The 20,274-nt window shown below is 36.7% G+C and overlaps 2 protein-coding genes across 4 annotated transcripts in view; both read right to left on the bottom strand.

The window, feature by feature from the left end:
• Positions 1-694: 694 nt before the first annotated feature.
• LOC103707713 (photosystem II 5 kDa protein, chloroplastic-like) lies at positions 695-1,305 on the bottom strand. Its single transcript, XM_008792310.6, has one exon. The coding sequence runs from the start codon at positions 1,217-1,219 to the stop codon at positions 878-880; it is 342 nt and encodes a 113-aa protein (XP_008790532.4). The 5' UTR covers positions 1,220-1,305; the 3' UTR covers positions 695-877.
• Positions 1,306-7,754: 6,449 nt separating this feature from the next.
• LOC103707829 (folate-sensitive fragile site protein) overlaps positions 7,755-20,274 on the bottom strand; it is a 40,429-nt gene continuing 27,909 nt past the window's right edge. For all 3 annotated transcript variants that reach the window (XM_039119649.3, XM_039119650.3, XM_039119651.3), the window contains 4 exons: positions 19,840-19,907; positions 11,074-11,157; positions 10,881-10,948; positions 7,755-8,027 (listed from right to left, as the gene is read on the bottom strand). In XM_039119649.3, coding sequence (XP_038975577.1) covers positions 7,945-8,027; positions 10,881-10,948; positions 11,074-11,157; positions 19,840-19,907 — 303 coding nt within the window. In that variant the 3' untranslated portion in view covers positions 7,755-7,944. The remainder of the gene's footprint in view (positions 8,028-10,880; positions 10,949-11,073; positions 11,158-19,839; positions 19,908-20,274) is intronic.

The following is a 20,274-nucleotide window of genomic DNA, read 5'->3' as shown; positions in this document are numbered from 1 at the left end:
CATCTGCTTTTGTTTTCTTAAATACACTGCAATCAAAATTGATTGGAAATGAATTTTCAGCTGCAGAGGTAACAAAACACTAGAAAATAGGGATAGTTAATCCATTTCTCAAGATGATTTAACTTTCCTCCGGCTTCCCCATCTCTATGAAATACTCCGGCAACTCCAACTCTCCGGTGTATTTTCATTAGAGAGGCCTCATCAGAAGACCTTATGGAGGCTGCTAAGAACTTCCAACATCCAAACAGACCCGTAGCAAACTCACCATCCTGCATGCAAGGTAACTCCAGAAGCAACTTTAAGGGAGAAAAATCGACACCAATGTAGTGGGCTCTCACTCAACCCATTTACTAACCCAACGGGACCTAAACGGGTGAGCCACAAGGAGGGATTTGGTCTCCATTAGTAAATATATTCACCCGTAGTCAGCTTTTACTTTAAGAGAGAGAACTTTCCTTTAAAAAAACTGTTAAGAGAGAATAAAGAATCTCACCTCCTAAAATTAAGTGAATAAATCAAATTAAATAAAAAATTATTAGAATCTCTTATGACAGGAATCGCAGCTATACTAACTCTGAACTTTTTTTTAAAAAAAAAAATCCGATTGACCAAATCCATCCATCATTATATTTCAAGATCCAGTTTATTAAATAGAAGAAAAAAGAAAAATCATCTTCCCAAGAACAACAATGTCTTGATAGATAAGCAAACATTACTGAAGTTCAATATATGTGACAACATACTGAGCCATTCTTAAGTGAACGAGTCCCACAAAGCCTCAGCTCATATTTGACTAAAAGATACACATATACTACAAACAATGGAGCCTTATGATCACATGCCCACCCGATCAACCACACGGCGTGAAAGAAGTGCCTCACTTGTGGCAAATCCTCGCCGTCGGCATGGTCACGCAGATCGGAGCGTAGAGCTTCCTAGCCTCTGGTGTTCCCCGCTTCGGTTCCTCGCCGGCGATCGCCGTGCCTTGACTGGTCCCAATAGCACATACTGCGGCAGCGGCGACCGCAAGCATCGCAGCCCTCCTACTGCTTCCCTTGTCGTCACGGCCATCGCAGCCGGCCGGCTTTGCCATCTCTTGGCCTTGGGCCTTGGCGGCCGCCTTGGTCACGACGAGGTTCCGGCGATGGCTGACCGACGGGGGCAGGTCAGCTACGCTGACGCCGCCCAAGAAAGAAGCCATCATCGTGAGTGATGCCATCTCCTCTCCTCCTCCTGTTGCAGACTCTCTAACAAACTAAGAAGGAGTGGGTCGAGGGTTCTGATCACAAATGGTTGATGGATCCACGCTTGCTTGGGTTAAGAAGTGCATGCAGCCACTGGAAGGTGGGGCTGAGAGAATGCCACCTGTTATCTTATCCTTATTACGCTTAATCTATCCAATGGATGGAAGCCACGTGGCATTTCATTGGCCTTTTTTGTATCGTGGTGGGATAAGACTTAAGAGGCGTTGGAGGATAACATGATAATAGAGTCCCAATGAGTTGGAGTCGGCCTGTTCTTGAAACAAGCCCAACCTGTTTATGGGCTACTTCGTTGTTCTACAAGTCAGACGTCACTTGTTGAACGAGCCCACTTAGGATAAGGCCCACATTTGCTACCAAAGCAGGAGGGCGAATTGGATATGATTTTGGACCTCTATGAGGTCTCAAAGGTTTAGCGTTTAGATATGCAGGCTAATTGTTAGGTTCATTTGCTCATGGAGATGCGCTGGATTCAACTCAACGGCACCACTGCATAGTTTGTGGAAGTTTCTTTTGAAAACTTTAACAATTTAGAATCTGTTTAGATATTCATAAAAAAGCAGGCTGAAAATTATGTAGAAATTATGTAGCCCAACTCCTCCAACCAAACATGCCTAACTAGTATAAAGAACAATATGCTACTCGATGTAGATCAATCATGCTGGCCTATGACACATAGCAAACACTAAATAAATCAAGCAACAATAGTGAAAGAAAAAATTTGGAAAGGAAAAACATATTTATTCGAAAAAATGCCAAAATAATGAATACAGTTCTTCTCTCAAAGAAGCCTCACATCTCTCTCAAAAAAAAAAATTCTCCCAATCGCTTCATGTAACTCTCCTCCCCTCTTAATAAAACCGTTCATTCTCTTCTACTACAAAATAAAAATAACATCTTTTACTAAAAGATAGAGACATCATAATTCCAAAAAATAAACTCAAATATATTAAGCCTAAGGCTCAATGTAACTTAACATGGACCTGAATCCTAAAATTATTAGAACTAATGGCTAACTAATAAAAATTCTAATACGATTACGACTTGGCAATAAATCTTAATAGTCTCTCTCATTGCAAAGTTTATATCGATAATGTTACACTTATCGATAGCATGAAATAATACAGTAGCCATTGCTATTATTACTGTTGTAACAGCTATATGTAACAACTTATCAAAACAATAATTGAATATTAAAACTTCTTTATTAGCTTGAACAATAATTTTTTTATCGGCTTGCTCCCTTTGATGCATATGTTGAAATTGATGATATCCTCCAAGACTTTCTACCGTCACTATGCTGAGATTTCATAAAGCATCTAGTTCATCCCAATAAATATCAAGTTGCCAACTATAAACACTTAAGTATTGGCCATTACCTGTACATAAATAAAATCAGGAATAAAACTTTTGCGTTATCTACATGTCCATGTATCTGCATAAAGTTGGCTCCTATACTTGAAATCAAATCCTCATATATAATCTTCTATTTGTTTCAAATTTAGAGTAGCTTCAAAATTAACTAATGTACCATGAGTCATGTCAAATACCAAAAGACAATATGAATCATTCATATCAAGCATATCTTCTTACTTTTCGTTCTTCAAAACTACAAAATTAGTCAGCTCTTTGTCCTCATGCCTAACCAAATCTCTCCATGAAACATCCACATCTTGAATAGATTCAGCATAAGGTTTTTCTGCATGATTTGATTCCTCAGTATAAAATAACTATAGCATCTTTTGACTCTTTTTGAGCTACCTCAACATTACATGATTCTTCAATTACGATATCTTCTGAACTTGATACGGTATCTATCTAATGAAGCTCCTCCTACTCCAGATCATTATCTTGACAATTGATTTTTTGAGTTAATCAACATTGTCATGATTTACAATTTCTTCTACACTTGATCTAGCCTCTAACTAATTATGTTCTCCCTGCTTCAAATCTGTCTTTGAACCAATTATGCTCTTCCTTGGAATTTTTGGAGAAGTCTAGAACCAAAACTTACTCTTTAGGCAATTTTTATTTGAGATGTCTCACCTTGTTGGAACTTGAGTGGGCAGCTGCAAGAATATCCCACATTTTCTTTGTCTCCTCTATATCTTGAATATGCTAATAATTATCTTCATCCACATTGGCTATAGGTGGCATCACCATATTCCTCCCGTTCACAATCTCTTATAAATCTTACCTGGTAAATAATACTTGATGCAGGCCTTCCAATATGCATAATAGATGTTTAATTTTTAATCCCAATGCTAGAGATGATAGTAGTATCAACCATAATGATTCACTTTTTGAATCACAAATAAAAGTACATACACTTGTACCATCGCACAATGAATTATGGCCAGCTCTTCAAACTACAGCAAATTACTAACATACGAACCACCAATCTCAAACATATGATTCTAATATTATGTAGAACGGCATGCTACTTGCTGTAGATCAAATGTGCATGCCTAGGATATAGAACAAACACCAAATACATCAAACAACAATAGTGGAAGAAAAATTTGGAAGAGAAAAATAAATTTATTCAAAAGAAAATAAAGATCGAAACAATGAGTTTACCTTCTCCCACAAAAAAGCCTCATATCTTGACTCAAAACTTTCTCCTAATCTCTCTTTACATAACTCTTTCCCTTTCTTAATAAAACCACTTATGCTTTCTCCCACTACAAGATAAAAATATCACTATCTTTTGTTAAAAGATAAAAACATCACTATTTTACTTCAACAAAAGAAAAGAAAACTCAAATACCACCAAGGTGGTAGCCCAGTTGGAACGGGGCGTTTGCTTCCAACCAAGTGGTTCCAGGTTCGAAACGCGCGGGCGTCGATTAAATTCGGGGACCGGATGCCCCACGCCTGGACACGGGGTCTGGAAGCGCTACTGGTCGGCTGGTAGCCTGGGTGGTGCCAGGTGTGACGTACTCACACGGAGGGTCGGGTCGGATAAAACTGAGCCGGCCCACGGGTGGGGAGGGTATGAGTAAAATAGGTCGGAGTGCCCAACACACGACTCGGTCTACCCGCATCGAACATTCTCCTGGCGGGGTGGGGGCCCAGTGGTCGGGGCTGCTACGCGGGGGTGGGGCTTGTCCCTTCCTCCCCCCTTCCCCTTTTTTTTTTTTTTTTTTTTTAGCAAAAAAAAAAAAGAAAAAAAAAAAAAGAAAACTCAAATAAGATTTAAAGCACAACTTAACTTAATATGGATCTTAATCAATTAGGATTTAGCAATGAATCTCAACAAAGTGGATGCTTAAAGCAGTGCAATAATTGGCTAAGTGTGTCCCTTTTGTTAGTAATGGTATGGCCACCAATGCAACTCAAAGTGAATTGGACCGAAGTGGACCCTCGGTGAGATAACGATATGACATCACCATTGAGCAAAGGGTTGTTGATTGAGTCAAAACTTTGCCATTAAGACCTCCATGCTAAATGTTCAAAACCAGATGGTTTGTCTATAAAAGAAACCTAAGGTAACACGACGAAATGTTAACTCTCCAATAGAGCATAACACAATTGTCAAATATTATCTACTAGCAAGATCTGAGGCTCCACCCTCCTCTTTTATCCAATGGTACGACCCATTTCAGACAAGCCACTTTCACCTGATCTCAACTGCACGACCTTAAGATAGGAGAAATTATACATTATACCGTATGCACCATGTGGCCATGCACCACACCAATCAACTCATCTCTTTTTTATAAGCTCCATTCATCATGCGCTCGTCTCGATTATTGGCATGGTGCACAGCTACATTGGTGCAAATAGAATAGGGTGTAATTTGCCCCAAGACAAATATTGCTTGACTTCTTGCAATAATCGAGAGGTTTTTAAACTATAATTCCTTGCTATGATCTGTTAATAGTTACCAGTTTTTGCTCATGTGGGCCTCTTTCCAGGCTACCTACTCAAGCAACTTTTAGTTAATAAATGGAAAAGTTGAAGGTTGTAGAGCTCCAACGGATGGGCTATAAAAGGGGTTCTGTTTTGTCTTTCTCATACCTAGTCTCGTAGTGCTGATCTTATATTACCTAGTCTCATAGATTTTCACCTCCTTACTCAGATAATAAATAATCTATTTCTTTGTTTCCAGCCTCATCACACTGACCTAATACACATCCTATCATAGGCTTTATAAAAAACCATCATTTTCTCATTATCTACCTATAATGCTCTATAAGTTTTTCATGAAGTAGTTCATTTCATTATTGATTTTGCAAGATTTTTTTAGGGCATGTTTGGCTGGGGTGGAGTTGGGCTCCGGAATCAGAATGGGAATGAGTGACTCCCATTCCATCCATTTGGTGGGAGTAGTCTTGATATACCTCGGAACATACCTCTCCAGACATAGCAAATCGACCAATGAAGGCTCACCACCTAACTGCAAGTTAACAATTCAAAATTTGCCACATGGCCGATCCAAAAGGCATGTGAGAGTTTTCTGCATTTCAAACTCTCTCCCCAGCTAGCAACAACTCGATCGTGCTCGCTAACTTTTTCCTTTACAAAGCAACACCCGAGCAAATCCCTATGATCAAGAAGAATGGGCTAGATATACAGTTTGTCATCAACTAGCATATAGCCTCGACTACTTGGTGGCAGGATCCGGCCCTCGCTTACATATTGCATTCTCGAGGGTGCTCCGGGTACATTTTCTTTCGACCCTCTTATGCTACCTCTTTGCCCCTTTTAGGCTTTCTCCTATTTTTTGAGAGTTATGTTGGACTTAGGCATCAAAGGATCCTTCGAACACGCTCCAATGGATGGACTTCTTAGTTTTTATTGTTTCATGTCGAAGCCAACATTGGAGCATCGGTCAAAGATGTTCCTTTACCATCCAACGCCAATTGATGGGTGCTCAAAATTAGGATTATCTCCAATCAAGTGCAGCGACCACTGGACCATCGCCATGGACGCGTGCACGCCGTGCAGTGACTCCATCCGATCTCTCTGATCCGAATAACAGATGAGCTGAGATCTCCAGTGAACCTGTTAACTCTATGTTTGAGTTGGGCCGGTTCCCAACGATAAGAAATCCTATTCTCATTCCGATTCTAAGGAGAATGGGAGTCCCTCAATCCCCAAAATCTAATTCCTATTCTCCTCTAGTATTCAAATTTCATTCCGATTCCAAATTCCGATCACGAACTAAACACATCAAGAGATATCGTCATTTCAATTCCCATTACAATCCATTCCAATTTCAATTCCAGTCGCAAAGCAAATATATTAGGGTACATTTAGTTCGCGATGGAAATTGAAATCAGAATGAATTGGAATGAAAATCGGAATGGCTATATCTCTTGATGTATTTGGTTCGTGGTTAGAATTAGAATGGAAATGAAATTTGAATACTAGGGAAGAGCAATGATTAGGTTTTGGAGGATTGAAGCATTTCCATTCTCTTTTGAAATCAAAATGGAAATGAAACTTTCTCCAACCAAACATGCCTTTAGTTTTTACAGAATGATACACATTTAGGAGTTTCTTGATGATTTCTCCCCTGAATTTAACTCCAAGGCAACCAATGCACAAAACTCCTGATTTACTAAATACCTTGTACATCCAATGCACACATTTTAATTATCTAGGACAAAACCATTGCAAGACCGCTAAATGTGTATCCATGCAAAAGAAAATCTGATCTTTTATTTCAAAGAATAATTACTTCATTTTTTTTAATGCAAAAACCAGTTATGTGGATCATATAATGAGATTATGGGAACTTGAGAATAATGGATGTCATTTGACATTTTCAGCGTCCCTTAAACGTGAGGGGCATTATATTTAAACAACAAAGTACTAGTTTGGCTGGTTAGATTATTTAGGGTCCTGACAACAATGATGTTACAAAGCCACCAGTGGCTGGTACCAGTAGCTTGGTTTCAAGTCTGCAATAAGAGTTGGTGAAGCTCTGCATTCGTCCCTCTTAAAGTATCAAAAAGAGAACAAGACCGTCCCCACCATAACCCTCAAACAAGTTTCATTGCCCCGCTAACATGGAAACACAGCACACATTTCCTTGGATCGTGGATTAGAACACATCCATAACAAAAACCACGAAAACTGTACCAACCATTGGAGGAACGTTTTATAAATCCTTGCTTGTTAGTTCTCTCTTGATATTCATGAAAGTCTTCCAAACCCTTAGCCATAACTTCCATTACATTAACTTAAATAGTGAATTAAAACCATTAAATTAAAGAATTATTTATTAAAAATCGTTTCAATACGAAAGCTAATTTCATGTCACAGTTTACAACAGCACTTTAGAATCCCTTCATGGACCTGAATTTGATGATATCATTTTGACATGTTTTAATTGATGAGTATGTTAACGTTATTTCCAAATTTTTCACATTTTTCTTTTGTATTTGTAAACTTTTTGCTCCCTGAAATTCCGAAGCTAACCTCATCCTCACTTCTGTTTTTTCATAATCAAAGGCAAATAGCACAGACTACACAAAGACATGCTGAAACTGTAAGTAACATTGCTGCACCCAAATTTTACAACAAATTAGAAAAGATTCTATGCTTGGGGTATTGTTGGACACATACTGGAGTATATAATACAAGACTCATTGATTAGTTAAAATCAGACTTTTAAATGTTAAGGATATAGTACAAGCCACTCTTCTACCGGGACAGTAGATTGACCCAATCACGGGAACATCCCCTCAAGAAACTCTTCAAAATTATCTTCATCAGTCCTCCCATCATTTGCTGAAGATGAAGTCTTCTGACCTGCACACATCTAGAAGTTAGAATCTTTTTTACTTCATAGAGTGGAGAAATAGGCCTGGCAGCTCTTAGTAAAGTAACCATGAAGAGAAGATCACTCTGAAACTTCTCACTGAGGCTCAATAAAGGCTGCTTAATTGGTCTCATTTGGCTGATATCCTAATACAAGAGAGATGGTATCCTTAATACTAAATTATCCCAAAGACCAATTGTTGGATAACCTGTTATTGATACCATTATAAAATGATATAAAATTGAGACTTATGGTGATGGCTCTAAAACTCTGAACTCAGCTTTTGATAAGTGTTCGACATATAATCTTCGCATCATCCAAGATGGCATTGAAGAACATCTCTTTTAAATACTTTAACCATCTTAATGCAAAGAAAACTAGTAATTTCCTTTTGTTAAAGGGAATTGCTTCATATTAACAACAGGCCCCAGCATTAACAATCAATTTGCAGTATCAAGATCTGGAAGGATATAAGTTAGAAAATTGAAGAATTTTGCTCTTTTTGATGCAAGAAATCAATTGCTCCTATCAATAAAACAGGAAACAAAAAAAAAATAGGACAAATGTTTCACCTTCCGCTTCCTATAACTATATCACAACAGAGTTTGCTTATAATGGGAGGAAGAATTGATGGGTGTGAATCTCCATCTGATTAAATATTTTATTGTTTATGTAATTTAATAAGTACAAACACATTTTGGCTGGTTTACTTGTTTCCCTCTGAACAGAACAAGGGGCACGCTTATAGAATAATAAATGCTTGGAGTGTGCCAATGTGTGGAGTTGGTCATCAGGGAACAATAGAGAAACACTTTGGTCCTGTACGAAACCTTAGCTTCTTATGAAAAACCATGTGTTGTATCCTGCTTTAAGACAAATAAAGGGGTGCCCACTCAAAACAACCTGTCAGCATTAATGAAGTCATAAGATGTTACAGCATATGCCCTTATGCTCGGAAAGGGGTGACCAAGCTCCTCCCTCAGGGCATAAGAAGTACAAAAGGAAGTTCAATAGTCCCCTTTCTATTCTGTAACAAGATTCATATCTTTCCATGCATATGATTCTCTAGTGACTTGAGAGTTATAGAAAAAAAAAAAAGGCGAGAAGCACAGAAATTATAGAGAGAATACCTTAAATGCTTCAAGACTAAATGTCTACAACAATAAAAAGGAAAGTTTGTAATATAGAAATGGGAATGGTCAACTGTCCTTGAGCTAAATGAAAAGAAGCTCAATGGAAGAATATGAAAACTACCACAAGCACTCTCAAAATCTTTTGCTTTGTCTGTTAAATACACCTTTGAGTTCAGGAAGTTAATGATTCTAATTTTTAATCCATCTGCCATTGATATGCTGCCACCAACACATGCATTGTTATGAAGATGGACATAGACTTCTGCTGCAGGGATAGCACCTGCCAACTTTATGTGATTTTATAAAAAAGAAATACTAGCTTGACTAAACAAAAGTCCTTCTATTCGTTAACTGTCTTGCCTTTCTACACATTCATTAGTAGGGGTATGCCAACCTTAGGTAAATATGATCTGCAAATACATTGACATTGGGGAGGCAAAGCACAGAACAGTGTACAACTATGGTCACTGAAGCATTTGGAGGAACCATAGAGAAATATATGAGCTCATTAATCAGACATAGCAGTGTAAAAAGAATTATGACTATAGGTTGAGAACTTTCATTCTAAGTTTGTGGACTAGAAATTTTATTAGTTAAGGCACATGGATTGCGTCATTGCATAAACCTTGATTGACCAAAGGTAACTGCACAATAATGGCATCATCATTCTATAGTTAATTTATGGGTACTCTGTTAAACATCATAGCAGTATTGTTGAAAAATGTCCACCACAATGTCAGTAGTACCTACAAAAGATAACCAAAGGGGCATGACTCTTGGTTGGCACACTAGGGGAGATCATGGAACTTCAAAGAAAAAGCCAATACCCAGTTATGGTCCAAACAATCCAGGGTCCTGAGATGGGCAGACTAGAGAAAGACCTAACCTTTGGCATTTTTTACACAAAGTGGCTGCTCTAGGACCTGAACCCACACCACTACGTTTGTCAACCAAAGCCTTTACCATTGTACCAAGCAATGGCCCCTAGGAGGTCATGGTATTTGAATCCCATAAAAGGTGTTCCCAAGATTTTGGAATTTAGTGATTGCAGGCAGCATGTGTGTTTTTTTGGGCGCTTTACTAGTATCGTGTATACCTGTGATAATATGGATGGCATGGTACAAGTGTGTTAAAAAAATGGACCAGTCAGCTTAGATATAAGTGGAACAAGTTTAGGATACACTATATGGCATGCTTTTACCTACCACAAACTAATTGTCCATTGATTTATAGAGCCATGGTGACAGATTGGAATTTCATTTTATCTAGTTTAGTAAGTGAAAAATAGCTATAAAGTTGAACCTTGAAGGAGGAGATCCTTGCAATATAAAATTCTATATACTAAATCTATTATTAGGTTCCATGGTCACATGAACATGCAGAAATGATGATACATGCAACAGTAGCCAGAATAGTGATCAAATAAATTTTAAACTTTTATGCTTAATCTTTTTCTTATTCCAATTACAAAAATTGTTTTGAGTTCCATTTTCTACAAGTCATCAGGTGCTGTTGATTTCATCCATGATGTCTTGGTTCCTAGGGCTGGGCAAAATGTTTCCCAAAACTAAAATCTCAGCTTCAATAGGAAAAGAACAATGAGAAGAATAATCTAGATAATTATACCAAAAATTTCTATTAAGACAAAAAACCTTAAGATATTTACCAATCAATAGCAATGAGTTACAAAAGAAGCAAATAGAGGCAAACCTTTTCTGCTTCTGTTGGTACTCTTGTCATATTCATCATCTGTGCTATCACCATCCCTGCTTCTTTCTCTACATTAATGGAAACAGAGCTAAATATCAGACTCTAACAACAGCTGATAATCCAAAACACCTTGCTCTTGGTATCAAAAAGGAATCAAGGGGGAAAAAACTAGGAAAGATGCTTCAAGTCTCACCTCTTTCTTTTGTACTTCTCTTTCTCTCTAACTGGGGAGTGCTCCTTCTCTTTCTTCCTCTTATACACGAGCTTTTCTGAACATCTTTAAGATAGAAGTTCATCAAGACAAATATTGAATTAGTGCATCTCCATGGAAACTAAATTGCTCAAATCATGTGATGAAGGTTAAAATCAGAGATAGTAAACTCCTAGGTTCTAACTTCCACCAACATAATAATGATAACAAAAACAAGGAACATCAGAAACATAAAACAAAATTCTTTCTTGTAGCATTATTGCAAGACAAACAAAAATGCAAATCCCAAAGAAACGAACTTGTAGGAATAAAATAAAACAAAGAAAAAGAAAAGTCAAACCACACTAACTAAACTGGTAAGCACTTAATTAGGACACATACCTCCACAAATATTTCTTCCTGCATCTTTAGTTGTTTATGATAGAGTAATAACCACATAAAAGTATACCAACTTAGGTTTGTTGAACAAGGACATGGAGCTCAGGAATAAGTGTACTTTTGATGGCTGACATCTAGTAAATGAGACCTAGGTCAAGGAATTCTTTGATATTCACAATCTATCAAATGACACTTTTTTCGTGGCACCATTTTCTAGAAACAACTCATTGTCAAGACGGAAAAATCTAAAAATTATACTCTGGTGACTATTAGATGCAAGAAGAACAAGTGATAATCTGTGATCATAACTATGTTACATGGACACTGATACCTCCATCAGGTATGGTTCGATCTATTCAATGTTTAAAAGTTTCTTATGGAGCCGTGTCTAAGTTCATTGTATATAGATACTGCAACATTTTTTGGTTATTTGTGCATTTCTAGAATTCTGAAATGCAATTTTATAAGATGACATAGTTCAAAATTTTGAGATGATTTGGAAACATTTTGATGTTTGTTTTAGAAAATAAAAAATCACAGGAAATTATTTTCCTGACATATTTGAATATTTTGAGCTCAAACTTTATCCTGTTGTTATACTGTCATCAAACAATAAAATTACATGTAAGTCAGATACAATTTGTTTAACATTTTTATGTTTCTAAAGTATTTAAATTGTTTATCTATAGTTCCAAATGAAGCAATACTACAATAGTACCAAAACAATATTAAAATTATTCTCTTGACTTAATTTACAGTTTCTTTATTTTCTATTCTATAGCTGACATCACTATAATTACAAAACTCAAATTGCATTGATCTCTATCAAACTCTGAATAGCAGGACCAGATCTCTCCATTATTAGAGCCAGTAACCTGGGTCTTTGGTAAATCCTATGCATGCTGATCTTTCTTTCCTTTTCCCCTTTTCCCCTTTTCCATTTTCTTCATGCTTTTAATTTTCAGAAAGTGTAAATTATATTGCAGTGAGATGCAACTTCTTTCCTTGTGTTAATCTGACATCAATTTTAAGTTACTACTGAAAAAACAGCAACTTTGGTTCATCAAATATTGTTCTCCCGATCATGATAATTGAGAATATTTTAGGCGCATAAAATATGTATGTGATTTTCACCAACACTCAACTACATATAAGTATTTGTTTTATCTTTCTCCATTTTTCGTTTGTGATGCTTATAGGCATGCAGCTAAATCAATCAAAGGGAGCAAGAGCGAGACTAGACACTGATCAGAAACAGGCACTGCACACTAGAATCTAAGGATTAATACCTCTGAAGCACTTCATAATTAATGTTTCTAAAGTGAATAAGTAGCTAAAGAATAATTAATAGAATGAAATATCTAAAAGATACCTCGATGACAGTCGATGACCTCCAAAATATAAAATTAGATTCACATGCTGTGTCATCTTTTCTTGTTTACTGACCATTATCCTGTATTTAAATTGTGGCTAAGTGGCAATAAACATCAGCACTAACAGTTTCTATATAGAGGTATGTTGAGTAGTAGTTTTGGTTCTAGTCATATTGGTCACAGGTTCCTTATCTAATTCTGGAAAATCCTTTAGGAGTCAATACTTGATGACGTAAATAGAAATTTTTTAGTTAATTTTTATGTTGAACATACTGGCATTATATAAATCTGAGCTTGCGATGCTAAAAGGAAACTCAGTACTTCAAACCAATTATAGATCAATTAGTAGGATTTATTTAAGTTAGTTATCATGCTACTTGAACCAAGATCTAGAAAAATGCAACACAGTCCCTCCAAATAGCCTCCTTAATCAGTTTGCAATACTAGTATCAGACCTAAGACTGATGGGATTATTGGACACCCAAATCCAATTGACAGATGCTGTCCATGCAGAATGGTTAGGGCAGTGGGTGGCAGAAAACAAGGTGCAGAAACTTCATATCTTGTTTGGTCAGACATTATGTCTTTGTATTGCAGCAGTTCTGCAGTTTTAACAAATCTGATTTTAATTTCAGCAGATTTGGTTTCTAAGTATGAAAAAAAAGAAACTTCTTAATCAAGATTAGAAAAAAATATAAAACAATAATGAATATATAATAAATCAAAAAAGTTAATTTGACATCATTTTTTTACATATCTTAAATTGTTGAAGTACTTCGGATGTATCCTTTCAATGGTTTAACATTGAAACAATCAAAAATTTATTTTAAAAAATAGAAGTTTAAAAATTACATTTATAGTGAAATAGATCACTTTATAATTTGAAGACAAAGCAATATATGACATATAAATCTGATCTCACATTTCTTGGTTCGCAGGAAATATGAGCACAAGTTTATGCTTTGAAAACTCTTCTGAAGTATAATGGAGAAAGAAGAAAAGAAGACGGAAGGGAAATACAAGAAAGATTAGGTTAAAAAAAGGGAAAAGGTTTGAGGGGAAGAAGAAGACACGAAACATAAAGGGGGGAAGAGATAGCCAGATCTGGTCCAAGAGATGTTGTTTCCTTCATTTAAACAAGTAGAAACAACAGTAAGACCTAAAAGAAGGCCTTAAGCCAATACAGAAGTAGCTTATTCAAAACAGTCAACCTTACTTTTCTCTTTTGGTCTGAGCAGAAAAGAGGGATGAGACAGAAGATGTAGATAGACAGCAATTTGTGCCACCTATTTTAAAGTACAGTCAAGAAAATGTAGAGATTCAATAGCAGATTGATTCTATCCAAGATGCTCTGAACAAAGTCCAACCAAATTGCTAGGGTGTAAACTTAAAAGGCAATATCATCATCTTCCCTCTTGCATACTTTTTGTCATCTTTCTCAAGCTTCTCTTCCTTTTTTAGTTATTTTTGTTGCCAGATTTGGTAACCTTGAATAACCTTTTCCAATTCTTTAAGCATGGGTGTGGTAATGAGACCTTGTAGGGAGTCAAACATTAAACAGAGCCAAAATTTAGACAGTGGGACCCTGATTATTCATCAAATTCTTATAAAAAACTTACTCTAGTCAAATGTTTTCATTGAGTTTGAGAAAACAATATTAGTTTCAATGAAGAATGGCATTTGATGGAAACAAACTCAATTGATGCACCTCATCTCACCTGAGCTACTCCAGGAATCTAAATGAGAAAGCATGACTCTTAAGAGTGTGAATGTGTTTTTCTGATTGTTGTAATTTCTACAGAAAAAATTTGGAAGGAGAATTGAATTAATATTAGTTTTCTGTTGTTGAACTTTCTTCATTACACTATGAGAGTTTTGAATGAAAGGATGAAAGCACTAGTTATCAACACACCATATCTTATGTATACTATAACATGCCCTAGTTGGAAAATGACCATTAATATTTCATTAATAAACATACATTGATCCATATGGAGTAAATATCTGACTACCTTGCTATACTACATTCCAGCAAGATATGGTAGTCTTTGATTAACATATATCAACCTGGATCAAGACATCTTCAACTAGTGGTGCAATACATAAAGGTAAAAAATTGGTAAATATTGTATACGAATAGTCAATTGATTTCTACAAGCAAGGTTCGCCATCTCGGTACCAAACCCGGTAACAGTATCATCCTATTACCTTATCGGTATGCGATACGGTACGAGACAGTGAGGCATACTGAGTGTCGATACAATACGAGATTGCGTATCGGTTTGGTACGGTACCAACCAGTACGGCAAAGAAAATGAGTCAATTGATTAACTTTTCAGCCCTTTTCAAATTATTTACTTTCACTAACAAAATGTTTCATATATGCCACTTTCTCTCTCTTACGCTTTCAAAAAGAGGGCAAAGAACTTGATCAAGAGAAAAAGCTGGTGAGAAAATCTTTTATATCTTCTCATTTAAATGTCAGAAATTCAGCTTTCTCTTTGAAAAATGAAAAGTGAAATTGGCATAAATGGAAAGACCTCTAGTAGTTTTTTTGCATTATTGCCTTGAGGGTATCCAAACAGATACAAATCCTTTATTATCTTTTCTATTCTCCTTTTATTGCTTTTAAGTTTTCTTATAAAATATGGTGAAGAAAGTTAAAACAGAAATTACATGCAAATGTTGCATGCAAGTTAATCTTGATTTTTTTTAAAAAAAAAAAAAGTAAGGCACCATTGCTTTAAAATATATTAGTCATGAATTCTAAGTATAATGTCAGCATGCTCAAACCATGAAAGTAGGACTTATTAACAACTACAAGATAACAAGGTCAATCAAGCAGCTTCTGACAAGTAATAATCAAAAAGAAGTGACTAAAAGATTGGCTCATATAAATACTCTTTTATTATCAAAAGCACAAAGGAAAAAAAAGAAGGAAGATAAACCTGGAAGAGTACTTTATCATGGAGCAATAACATTTCACTTGTTGTTATTGGAAATCTTGTTATGAAATGATGACAGAAGATATCACAACTTTGGAAATTTAAGTATTATGAGAATTGACAACATAAAGATTTTGATGTAATTCAGCAACAATTGAAGATCGCCTGTTACAGATGAAGGGAGGATGTAATCAATGAAGAAACCAACTCATAGGCTTCTTGATCAATGCTTGAAGCAATGGAGGGCTGGAATCACATGTCATCAATATATGAAGGTGCCATGTCTATTCAACTGATCTAATTGTGGAGCAAAATGAGGCATAAAGTCAATAGATGGTTCCCAGATTTAGTTTCTCTTAACTTGATTTTTGTCTTTATTTGAGCCTAGGAGTAACGTAAGAAGTGTTTTTTAATCAAAAAGGAATTTCCTGTTCAGCAATGTTCATGCTACAGTACTGGGGAGAGTGGTGTGCCGTAAACTCTTTCTTTTTGCTTATTATTGTTGTCCAACTTTATGTCAGTTAGGTGTAAGTTATTAGCTGCTGTTATTGAGGCCCTAATTGGATTTAAACTAGGAAAGGTTAGTGAGCTGATTGGCTTATATAATGGCCTCTTTGGGTGTCCATAAGCAGTGATCTACATTGGTTTTCCTTTATAATGAAAAGAGGTGCCAGGTTTGGGCTGCTGGTCCTCCACTTTCCTTTTTGTGTCTTTTTATTAGCTTCTCTCTGTCCCTTCTTATCTTCTTTTAGTTCTTCTTTACTACTGCTTATAATCTAATATACCACCAGATTTCCTTCCTCTTTGATTGTTGTTGAGATACTTCATTGATGATTATATTTATATCTGTTAATTTTAATTTATGCTGAACCAATAATTTACTTGAAGAGCAGAAAATTTTGTGTCAATTATTGTTACTTCGCTAAGATCTATTCTTGTGTCACTCACTTGACTTCTAATCTGCTTTGTTTTGATTATAAGATCATCACAGATCCCCTAATTAAGCTTTGATCTCTTTTGGTTATTGTGTCTACTCTCTCCTAGAGAAACCCTAAAACAGATATTTCTGGATTATCTACTGCCGTTGATTTTCAGTTTCACTATTATCTGTCACTGTCTCATTAACAGATCTTAGAAAGAAGCAACACAGCTGCATTTGTCCCAACATGTATCGTAGGCCATCTCTAGGTTGTCCTGCATGAATTGCTGATAAGGATTGGAAGAAATAGTGTTGCACAAGTATGTTCAATGTAGATTGCCAAGTAAGGCTAGTAGATCCATTATTAATATTCAACTAATGATTCTAATTGAACTAGTTAAGGTTGGTAGAATCGGTAGCAACAGGCATGCTAGCCAATGACCAGTATGATATGATACTAGTCATACCATATAGAATCGCAGCATACCGAAACCACAAGGAGGCAGAGGAAGAGGGCTGGAGAGGAGGAGAGGGGGAGAGCGAGAGAAGGGGAGAGAGAATAAGAGGCAGGCGGAGAGAGAGGGAGGGTGGGAGAGGGGGACTCACCTGGCCGGGAGGGCTTTGAATGGAGTCGGCAGAGCCGGAGGGGCTTCGAATGGCATCAGAAGAACCAGAGAGAGAGAGAGGGGAGGGGAGTGGGAGCTTCAAACGATGGCATGAGAGCTAGAAGGGCTTCAAACGATGTCGAGAGAGCTAAAGGGGTTTCAAACGACGGCAGAAGAATTGGGAAGAGAGAGAGAGTGAGGGGGGGGGGGGGAGGGGGACTCACCTGGCTAGGAGGGCTTCGAATGGTATCGAGAGAGCCAAAGGAGCTTTGCCTTTGAGCCTTCATTTCAGAGTTGAGGGTTTTGGAATGGGAGACTGATGAACCGCCTCGATGTGATAAATCGTGCCGATAACCGACCGATCCAGATCAGTTCGCCTTAACTTGGCCAACTCTGCTCTCCCAAAACTGGCCAATTCGGCATGGTTCAGCCAACACTAAAGTTGAAGTTTATTGGCACATTAGAAATCCAATGTTGAATACAAAGGTTTTAAATACCGGTGGTAAATCAGGGCATTCTAGAATCTCAAGTTAGAGACAAGATAATGTCGTAAATTCATTGAATTCATAATCAAGTGCCTAGAGCTCCTAATGGGCTAGGGTCAACCTGTGGTCAATCATGTTAGACCAAGCTAGAAAGAAATAGGCTATGTGCTTGAGATGAATCTCAAATTTAGGATCGAAATGATTTTGGATTGGAACTATTCAAAGCTTGGTTCAACCTAGGCTTGGGCCTAGCCTAAAGCACTTTTGCTTTTGGCCAAGTTTTGGATAAACTTGGCCTAGCTCAAAGCAATATAAACACATACATATACATATACATATAAATATACACATACAAATATATCACTCATGTGACTCCTAAATGTTTAAATGAAATGGAATATCCACAAAAGATGGATGACCCATATCAAAGATGGTCATAAATTTAACTATCTCAATTCCGACATTCCTCAAAGACCATGGAAGCCAAGTAAAGCTTCTTCCTAGCCTACATTGAAAGTGTTGCCTTGCCTTGTTGCTATCACTGAGTACCTCTCTAACTCCCCAAACTACCTTTCGTTCATTAATGCACAAGTACGATTAGTTTTCCTTGGCTCCACTATTGTTGATGGCCATTTCCTATCATCACCAAGGTTTGCTCCAACTCCCTAAGACCTATCCAATTCCAATGATGACATTACTCTCATCTCTCCCCTGGCAAGCATGTTGTTGCCACACCCAATTGCTCATCACGACCACTCCAACTCCACTTTGATGTCCATTGTTTATACATTAAAAGCTCCAAGGTTTGCTCCAACCCCTGTCATATTGTTTATACATTAAAAGCTTGCATGTTTGAATTGACTGAAACAAGGTATTGAAGTACCATCTATGTACCAGAGAATAGAAAGGAAGAACATATAACTGGATAATGTGGAAAAGTACTTCTTGTTCACACAACCTTCTTTATATTTTTCACTTTTGCACAAACACCTCATTCACTTGTTTGCCAATGGTGCAATTCAAATTGGGCCCTCTACTGTGGAAGAGCATGCCTCTGCCACTGCGCCAACCAGCCAGAGAGCATAATCCCCATGTCTTTGCATTCTTTTCTTATTATTGAACAAAGGTTTTATTAGTGCATGTATGACCTCAATTTTAGATGACGAATGCACAGAAGACATCACCAAGCCACATATGGGCAGCCTTTAATCCAAATTATTTAAAAAATAGATTGTTTTTCTGAAATATCACCTGAGCATGTTCCACCTGTTTTATCATGACTTACTGGTAAAGTTACTATAAAAATTAATAGCACCTGTTCATTGATCAAGACTCCATAAACATGTAAGCTTCTTTGTTTCTTCCACACGCGATATCATGCAATTTTGTAATTTCTACCAACAAGGGTACATAACTCTTCCTCAAATTCTCCTAAATTCCATCTTTTAAACATATTTTGATCGCCATTTTTCAATGATCTGCCAAATGGAAGGGTATGGACAGTTGGCAACATGATTAATCAAAAAAAGTCTCTCAGTTAGCAATCCAAAGTCCAAAGAAAGGCATGTTTTTTAATGTAAACTTAATTTTGTAAACTACAAAACATATGCACATCTATGTTACTCAGATCCTTCAATTAAGTCCAATGAACCCACATGGCCACACCCAACACTAAAACACAATTACTGGTATGAGTGTATGACACTTGGACATGGCTCCATAAGAATGAGTTCTTATTGGAAGTATCCGATGCTTAGACATGCACTGCACACTTCACACTTGTCCAAATCCATCTAACATAGATGTACATCCAGCACTTGTATAATTTCATATATCTTTACCTCTAAATTAGAGAAGAAATGTCAGAAGTTTAATACTGTCCAGCCAAGTCTCATGTTGCAGATACAGCGAAGATTACTAGAAAAAGTTACATGAGGGTAATGCCATTTTGATTTATCTATTAACAACAGGAAGCTAAGGCCACAGCATGACATGATTTCTCTAAAACAGCCAACGCATAGAAGATGCAATAAAACAACAAACCTCTTGCAAGCTACCAATTTCACGAGAGCCTGTTTACTTTCTCCTGCTTCCGTGTAAGAAAAATTCACCTGCAGAGAAACCATTTTAAGTGTAATACAACAAAAATGAGTGCATCTCAAAGTAAAATAACACAATAAACCAATAATAAGTTGAGTATTCTTCACACATGATTTTTATCGAATACTGATTAAATTAATTTTTACTCTTTATCATCCTCTTTTTTCTGATATGCAAGTATACAGGGTTCCTTCACACAGGAGAAAAGTAAAGAGTGAGTTTTTTGTAGCTCTATGTTTTGGTAATACACTAATAATGAAGAAGCAGAACTTAATTTTAAATGCAGAATCAAAATAAAGAAGGCTGAAAAAGGAAAAAACTATGAAGGATTCAGTTTGAAGTACTTTCCACTGTCCCTGCACTAATAGCCCTCTTAAA

Source organism: Phoenix dactylifera, chromosome 7, assembly GCF_051530095.1.
Source record: "Phoenix dactylifera cultivar Ajwa chromosome 7, Ajwa_hap1_PhDact_Kaust_v1.1, whole genome shotgun sequence".
NCBI classification, from domain to species: domain Eukaryota; kingdom Viridiplantae; phylum Streptophyta; class Magnoliopsida; order Arecales; family Arecaceae; genus Phoenix; species Phoenix dactylifera.
This window is presented reverse-complemented; position numbering and strand designations above follow the sequence as displayed.